This window comes from Mauremys reevesii, linkage group 7 (assembly GCF_016161935.1).
Source record: "Mauremys reevesii isolate NIE-2019 linkage group 7, ASM1616193v1, whole genome shotgun sequence".
Taxonomy (NCBI): domain Eukaryota; kingdom Metazoa; phylum Chordata; order Testudines; family Geoemydidae; genus Mauremys; species Mauremys reevesii.
This window is the reverse complement of record NC_052629.1, coordinates 17645754-17654985: the sequence shown is the minus strand read 5'-3', so window position 1 is coordinate 17654985 and position 9232 is coordinate 17645754. Positions and strand designations below refer to the sequence as shown.

The window sequence follows — 9232 nt, the reverse complement described above, 5'->3', positions numbered from 1 at the left end:
TTCATGAAGGTTTGATGATAAAAGAAATAAAAAGAAACAAGATACATGAAACAAGAGCTTAAAAATTACCATTTTGGCAATAATTTCATTGGACAATCTCGCTTTTATTTGCACCATTTTACAAGAAATCTCACATACTCTAGGACCTGTCCTTTGGCCACATTTTGCTCGTGCTGATTTGCAGAATTTCAGTTATACATCGGGAATATCTGTCTACAACGTATTTTACAGTATTTTAGCCATAATGGCAAGTTTGTTCACCAAAATGAACTCACAGATTTTTAGTTTGATAAAGAATCTGCTGAGTTCTGAATGCTGTCACTCACTCATGAGGGGGAGACACAGCACACCAGAGCGAGAGTCCTTCACTCAATACCCCTGCAGCCTAGACAAAAGTTCTCTGAGCTGAGAAAGAAGAGACTAGGAGCTTAGTGACAGAGACCTGAGTGTTATGGCAAGATAACTTCCCAAATGCATGAAATGTATGACAGTCAGATGTGCTGATGTGTTGATATAATTGGTATCGAGGCACATAGTCATCATTAAGCTTTCGTGTTAGAGTGCAAATTTTGAGGAAGCTGAGGTACATAATGCTTTCTGATATCGGTTGGAGATGGAAATAAAAGCCTTATGGAGCGTTTGAGTGTAGACAACGGAAAGGTGTAAAGGAATACACATGTCCTCCTAACTTCTTTCCATGCTTTTAAGGTTTTGAGTGCATGGGGCTGTGTCGTACTGTAATTTTAACTGCCACTAAATTTAGGCTTTTTTTTCCTTTTGCTAATAAAAGAGTAAGTTTATGAATACCAAAAGTAAAATTTTCAGTCATAATGTGACTAATATGCAGGAAGCTGAACTTTATTTTCCCTCACCAAAACTGGTCCTGATCAGTAATCCACCTTAGATGGCTTTATAATAAAATAAAAATAAAATAATAATAATAATAATGAAGAAAAAGAAAAAGGAGACAGTCAGCATTTGGCTAAGTATAGTGATTGCAATATTTTTTAATTAAATCAAACACACCACAGTGGTTTTCAGAGTATTTTTTAATTACATTCTGTGACTGTGTTCATATCCAAATGGATTTTAGGAATGATTTTTACATTGTCCATAATTTGTGCAAAAGATAACAGAAATCAGATAACATTGTGCAAGATGCACAACCTTCATACTTAAAAATGAAGCACACAGAAACACATCCAGCAGGAAGAAGGCCTTTTCAATAAGTTTTTTTTTCATAACGTCAAATCACAGATTTAAAACTGTACACTAAAGCATATGCAGAATTTTTTCAGACTTACTGAGAAATACCTATAGGGATTTGTCTAAGGACAGATTCTGATACGCTTACTAACACTGAAAAGAACATGAGTAATTTTGGATATACTCCGTGTAAGTAAAGGTGCCAGAATTTAGTCCTTAGTAGTTACATTAACTTTTATTCAACTATGAGTTAGGCAAAATAAATGCTTAAGGCAAATTTTGTTGTATATATTTTTCGAAGCTAACATAATTATATGTGCTTTGTTTATAATACACTAAAGGAATGTACATTATGGTATGTGGAACATGTGGCAGGAAGAAATCAGATACATTATAGTTAAAACATTCAGTTTCCTGTTTACAGAAATGAAACTCAGATTTTCTGTTTGTATAAAACCCACGCTGTATTGAAATTTTATCATAAATGCGACTTGCACTTACAGTTAAAAACATTTCTGGAGTTAGAGATGTAAACAAATATGGAGACATATGGGGAAATTTTACGTTCTGTTACTTTTAGTGTGTAACGCATGAAGTCAAAACAGCTGAGCTACCACTTTGAAGATTTAAGTGATATGCTTCTTTACGATATCACATATTAAATTAGTTAGCAACAGTAACTTAATTTTAAGTGATTTCTAAAAGTAGCGGTTCCTTAGCTGACATGGGTTCAGTATCCTTTACCTTCATTTTGTGAGTGCAATGTCACAATCCAGGCAAATTGTATTTCAGCAGACATTCCTTTCTTGTAAAATGTTTCTTAATCAATGCAACCGTAAAATAGACACATCTGCCACATGCAACAGTAATGCAAAGAACACAGTCAAACAAGAAGCTAGGATGCTATGGAAACTACCCAATGCTTAGGCTCAAATACTGTATGGCTGGCATAGCAATCAGGAGCAGAGATGCTTCCAGAGGCATTATCTGTTACATAAGTCCGGTCAACCAGGGGAGCCCTCCTCACAGTAAGGGAATGACATACTGAAGTCTATACTTCGTTATTCTGTAAAATGCTTTCTCTACCAACTGATGATGGCAGCACATTCAACAGCTAACTATGCCACAATAGCTCCTGAACTGCAGAAGAGGTGCAAGAGCAAGCATGTTAGCAGCCCTTTCTCTTAGTGACCTTGAATGCTGTGGAGAGATCCTGCCCTGCAGTTTGTGTGGTAGGCTCTTTTGATCTTAAGGACTGAACAGTACAGTGCAATGCAGCATTTAGTCGTTAAGGTGTGGAGGTTCACATTTAAAATGATATGGAATGGAACGTCTTTAAAATTATAACCACACTAAAACGCTGAAGAAAACACTTTTTGATGGGTTTTGAAAACTTAAAAAGGAGAAATTTGTAAGTACTTTTTAAGGATTTCTTGTACTTAAAGCTTTCAAAGGTAATATTCACAGCTAACTTCAAGAATGTCAAAACACGCTGGACTTATGGCTTTCATGGCCATATGCATGTTTTTGTGATCTACGTTTATTCCTTAACTAATTTTTCTTAATAATGTACAGAATCCATAATAAATGCATATAAACTCACCTATGATGAATTCCAAATGTCTATAAAGGTCTCTTAAAAAAGTAAAAGTAGCACTCCCTCAAACTTAACAAATCTTTTAGCAAATTCTGGAACCTTGATCTCTATGCCTAGGATCAAAAAGTTAAAAGCATTTCCAGTTCAATGAATTTTCAGATGTTTCTGTGCCTCTTCTCAGAAGTGAGGATAATTAAAAAAAAAAAATCTGAGATAACTTAAAACTAAGTTCTGTCTTAACTAGTTATTATTATTGTCTCCACATATATATTTTTTTAAAAAAAGTCTTGTCCAAATGAAACATCTTATATATATGATCCCCAATGTAATGGTCCAAGAGAAAGGATATTTTCATACAATGGAATCTCATCAACCTTAGAAATGTAACTAACAAATACCCCATCTAATGGAAATCTTATATTTTTATGACAAATGAAGTTGTCACTCTTCAGTCACTTCCTCTTTAGGTTGTTTAAGCTCATTCAATAAATCTTTACCAGCTGCTCCTGCTTTTGAAGCAAATAGAATAGCACCCTGCTTAAAACCCAATGTCTTCAAGCTTCTGGCATAATCCGCAAATACCATGTGGATTAGTTTATGTAAATGATGGTTAAGGAAAACAGAAGTGAGAGATAATGGAGAAGGCTCAGAACCAGGCTTCTCTTATACCCACCCATGTCTAAGCAGGAAATGCTGAACACTGCTGTTAATCACTTGTTCACTACTGGAACAAGATACCAAGTATCATCTAAAAGCAACCTCTAAGCACAAATTATGGCAAAAATCCTAATGCAAATGATTTTACAAATAGCTGCTCAGCACCATTATTTCAGATCACCTAATGGCAGCAACAAATTAAGTACAGCAACATTTTGATGAGGGTCTATGGAAATTAATTTGAACACCAAGATACAACAATATAAATGTAATATCTTATCTTGACATATATTCGTTTTCTAATGGTACAAAGGTCCCACTTTTAGCAAACAGACTACAAGATATTGGCAATAAAATAATTGGGATGATCTATCGGACTCATTTGTGGCTTTGCCAGCTGGGAGCACCCAGGTCATCCCAAAATTCATGTAAATAAAAATCTTTATAATGGTTACAATTTTCAAGATTCAACACATTAGCAGAAGTGTACACTGGATGAAACAAGTTCTCAGGTGGCTTTTTTATTGTTAAGCTTTCATCTCACCTATACTTCAACCTATAACTTACATAATTCTTACAAGCTCAAAACTGATGATCCTTTTAGTAAAGAAAAAAAAAATCTTGCTAGCACACACTGCAGGGGAGTGTGCCAAGAGACCTGAAATTTAATGTACATTGTGGTGTACAATTTTTAAAAAGATAACTGCCTCATTAACCTAGTTAGCTTAACCTAGCTATGTGCCCAGCAGTAACCAGCAATTTAGCCCAAGTTTCATCAGCACCAACATTCTGCCATCTGCTCCCAAATTTAAAGGTGTGAATTTAGGTAGTAGCATGCACAGGTTTGCTCTTATTCTTGCTCCCTTGTTTGTTTCCCAGTGCCACTGATTTAACAGAATACAGGAAGAGGCTGGTATTGTGATTTGGGTGTATATTTTCTCTCCACTCATTTCCTTATTCTGTTCCTTCAAGAAGTGCAGTACACACCCTAAGGGACATAATTATTAGGAGTTTCTTTTCCTGTACAGACAGCTAATTTTATATATATATATATATATATACATACACACACACACCATATGTCTTTAGGAAAAGGATATTTGTATCTTCATTAACTTCAATTGTGCCATACTTCAGACACACCTCAACAAATAAGGCAGCTCTATCAAAATACCTCATGCTGTTGAAAAGAAAAAAACAAACGAACTTGTTAGGACAGGAAGATTTAAAAGTTCTTCAAACCATTTTGATCTGGCTTACATAACTCTAATTCAAGAGTATTCAATGAGTTGATCTTTGATGCTAAAGTTTTGAAAGGACAAGGTTCAATTTACTAGCTCTGAGTAACAGCTGTTATAAAATGTTAGCACTCGTTTAGATGCTGGCACCTTTAAAAGCTGCTGAAAATTTAAAATGCCAGCATTTTTCTTTGAAATTACAGAAAAAGCATCAGTACAAGCACATAGACAAGGATGACATGCTGTTGAGGTAACTGTCAACTAAAGGAAACCGAATGAATTGTTCAAAAACCGAATTAAATGTAAGAAGTTCACAGAAAAACACACATTTCCTGAGCATACATTCAGGTGACAATTTTGGACAAAGCAGTGTAGAGAATGTGCTCATTCAGCTCTACCTGTGCAGCATCTCTGCAACCCTTGTAAAACATCCTAGTGATAAGAGGACAAGGATGGCCTTGGATTTCTGGTTGACTTGGGGAGAGCAAAGGTGATCAACCCAACGTTTCAAGACATCACCACACTCCTCTGAATTCAAACGAACCTTTGGGAGATAAAGAAGGCCCAAGTCTGAATGCACCAATTGCTATATAACTAAAGAAAACATTTCTGTGACAAGCCAAGTACAAGTTTCCTACAAGATTGTATCTGATTATAACTTCATTACAACTCAGCAGATTCTTACTCAGAGTTTATCTCAAGTTACCACTTCCGAGATCCCAAATGCACTGGTCCCTACACTGATAATAACGAGGAAAATGAGAAACACAAAAAAGTTCTCAGATCACTTAAACCTTGACATAGGAAATCAGGCTTGCTTGCTTGCTATGCATTCCACTACACGTACTCCTGACAGTATGCAGAAGTCTTCCAGGGGGTACATTAACTCATCTAGATATTTGCCTAGTTTTACAACAGGCTACATAAAGAGCACTAGTGAAATCATTATCAACTAAAATTTCATACGACTTGTTTATACTGCTCTATATTCTGTACACTGAAATGTAAGTCCAATATTTATATTCCAATCGATTTATTTTATAATTACATGGTCAAACTAAGAAAGTAAGCACTTTTTCAGGAATAGCGTGCTGGGACACTTTTGTATTTTTATGTCTGATTTTGTAAGCAAATCGTTTTTAAGTGAGCTGAATCCTGGGGATACGCAAGATAAATCAGCCTCCTGTAAGGGGTACAGTAGTCCGGGAAGGCTGAGAGCCACTGCACTAACAGGCTTCACTGCAATCAAAAGTGTCAAGGAATTAAATACAATAGGAGAAATCTCAACTTCTCCTGAAGATCTAAAAAACCAAAACGGGCAAATAAAAAATGGGACTCATGTATTTGGAAAAACCTATATTGCCCCTTTCCCTTACCTCTTCCAATGAAATAGCTAAACAGATAGAAATTTTTATTACTTTAGGATAGACACTTGTGAAAGTGAATTATAGCATCTTTTTATTATTTTATTTTTTTCCAGACATTAGGGATATACATTTTTGCAAAAGAAAAATGTAAATAATCAGAACAGGTTATTTAAATGTCTTTGACAAATCTTTGGTCACGAACTAGAAAACTGGGAATTCTGACCATGGTTAGTCCCCAATCCTATAATCTGATCCATTCAGATGGGCCTCTGTACCCATGTGGAGACCTTCTGGGACTCCCTGTGGGAGAAGGTGTCTGCCTGCAATGATCTAGTTGCAGGGTTGGGACATTATAGCTTAATGCATTGGAAAGAACTTTTCTCATTGATATGTTTCTGAATTGATACTGTAAGTTCTTCAAGTCTGAAGGACCTCGAAATCCACCCTAATCTCTATAAATATACATCTTGAGGCAGGCCTTTTATGTCCAAAGTTAAATTTATGCTTATTTTATTTCCAATGTTCTGCAAGCAGTTAAGGTAAAGAAAATGTCTTTTACAACTAAGTAAAAGACATAGGATACAGGATATCTTTTGCAATTTTAGTTACAGGTGGCATTTTTGACAGGGTCATGAGAAAAAATGTAGACAGTAACCAATCAATAGAATATCAATGGAACAAAATCATCAGTGTATTTTAGTTGCAAGCTAACTGAATCATTGACAGTATATAAACAAAACCAAATGCGACTGGAGTTTAAAATAAGCCAAAAATTGATGCAGGGCTTCTTTGTACTATGAGTAATAATCTGGATTGAGCAATTACATACTTTTGCCAGCCATGCTGCACGGTTCCATTCTCCGTAGGTTTGCAAATAACGACACGCATCAGCAGCTTTATCTATTAGACTGAGCAACTGCACTCCCTCTGGAAAATAAAAGTAGATTACCTAAAACTTTACTCTCAGCTAAGGGGAAAAAAAAAGTTGCTATTTAAATGCAACAGATACCCCCCAGAAAGCTGCCTTTTGGGATACAGGAGCTCCACAAAGTCCCCAGTTCTTAACATCCACCTCTTCATGCATTGTAGAGCTTTGGAGCTCTGAAGGTTATCCAGGACACCATCTCCCTTTGCCTTACATGACATCTGCAGAGCTTAGAAATGCTCCACAAGGTCCTAACCTCTCCTCTGCTTCTCTTTGCCTCAAACAGACATGCTAAGGAGATCATTGGACCATGTAGACTTAATCAGTGTCACAGAATTATACCAAACAACAAGCCCGATTTCTACAAATCATCCTTTAACTTTTTTTTTCCTCAAAAAGTAGCCTAGGCCCTAAAAAAAATATTATATTAACAAAACAGAGTAATATGCTTAAGAAATGCCTAATCACCTATAAACTTCAGAAATTCCAGTCAGTCACCTTACAACAAGTACCTATTACATTAGGTAGAAAAACACAAAGATATAGTTCTAAGAGCCCATTAATGGGTTTGAAACAAACTGAAATATAGAAGGACTTTCATTTCCAACCTGTGTGTTTTAATTTTATCCAATAAATATGCTGTTTTCATTAGGAATGTGGCAGCAGTCTTCTTTGATATTAGCAATAAATTGCAAACAGGCTCATTTCTGGAATATGGTTTGTAATAAAAAAAATACACCGACTTGTTCAGTCTTCATATCAAGTACTTACGATTATGTCTAATGCTTTTTGTACATCTGCAAACCCTATGAAACAAGAACCCTATATGGTTTACTGTAAAAAGAGGGTTTTTGTCTAATTGTATTAATTTCCATAACAATTATCAGTATTAATTGCTTACAAACAAAAGGAAAACACATATTTTACCTGCTAGCTTTCCATTTGCTATCATGTTGGTTGCTACCAGTTTAATGGTGCTTTGAGAAGGACCTGAAGAAGTGACGGTAGTGACCAAACATGCTTTGAGTGAATCACAGTAGTAATGCGGGTTTTCTGCACTTGTCTCTAATAATAGTTGTACTGCTCTGTCAGTCTGGTGAGAAAAAATAAAATTACATCATCTTAAAAATCCCCCACTTTTGTTTGGATGATTTAACCTTTTAAAAAAAACAAACAAAAAAAACTCAACGAACAGTTATAGTAACAGAGATAAGAGGAAAAAAAATATATTTTTTAAAGTTTGTTTACTAACTGATTACGGTCCCAATTCAAGAATGCACTTTATTCAGGACATCACTTAAGCACATATGCTCTGAATAGGGATAGGGTTAAAGCACATGCTTAAGTGCTTTCCAGAAAGAGGGCCTACAGAGTGGAATCAGTAAACGGAGTATGCAGTTTCCCCTGTTTGTGTGGGCCTTCAGAGAAATAGACGACAGAAAAGCAACTTAAAAAGCAGGAGTGAAATAAGATTGTATAAGCAAAGGAACTGGTCAGAGGATGGTACCTGCAATAACCTAGCACAATTTTTTTTTTGAAATTCACTATATTTAAAGTTGATAGGTTAACGAATTATGGAGAAATATGAAAGGCATTATATATACTTAGTAAAATCTGATTTTAGGCTGCACTGGTTGTGTTGGTATATTATCTCTTTATTCATGGCAAATCCTTTAGATCTGACAGGCATCATTGACGCCACTATGTTGTCTTGTAAACTTGCAGACCAATACTAGCAGTTTTTCCCTGCAAATACTAAGCTATCTGAGCAGCTTGATTATTTTCTTTCAGAGAACTCAACGGGTAGTATCTGTTTGGTCATCTGACTGAAGAAAGACCCACGTGGAGTTCCAAAAGAAGGATGTATGTTGAGGTGCTTTTCATATTTGGATGACACTTAACTCTGTTTCCATTTCATTGGACTCAGATGGTGCAGTGGAACAACATACCCAACTGTCTAGCCAAAACTGGGTCTTGGCTGTAGGCTAGCTTGAAGAAATTCAGCCCAGATAAGACAGATATAATGTTGTCTGGATAGAGGAACACACAAAACCCACAGAAACAGGTAAGGACATTACAAATAAACAAGCCACTCACAAACCTGCCCCAAGAGAAGAAGTTGGTCAGCACATTTCCTGGTGTGGTCATAGGTTGATCTTTTAACCTCCTGTAGATGTACCCTTTCAAGCTGAAATTTCTGCAGAGAAAAATTAAAATGATTACAAATCTGAAAATAAACTAG

The 9232-nt window shown here is 35.8% G+C and overlaps 1 protein-coding gene across 4 annotated transcripts in view; it reads right to left on the bottom strand.

The window, feature by feature from the left end:
- Window positions 1-1031: 1031 nt before the first annotated feature.
- WDR11 (WD repeat domain 11) overlaps window positions 1032-9232 on the bottom strand; it is a 75598-nt gene continuing 67397 nt past the window's right edge. For 2 of the 4 annotated variants that reach the window (XM_039481326.1, XM_039481327.1), the window contains exons 24-29: window positions 9092-9187; window positions 7918-8083; window positions 6895-6992; window positions 5097-5242; window positions 4561-4640; window positions 1032-3402 (exon numbers count right to left, since the gene is read on the bottom strand). In XM_039481326.1, the coding sequence (XP_039337260.1) occupies window positions 3245-3402; window positions 4561-4640; window positions 5097-5242; window positions 6895-6992; window positions 7918-8083; window positions 9092-9187 (744 nt within the window). In that variant the 3' untranslated portion in view covers window positions 1032-3244. Of the gene's footprint in view, window positions 3403-4111; window positions 4449-4536; window positions 4641-5096; window positions 5243-6894; window positions 6993-7917; window positions 8084-9091; window positions 9188-9232 lie in introns of those variants that run through there. The other 2 variants (XM_039481323.1, XM_039481325.1) reach the window with 1 other exon arrangement.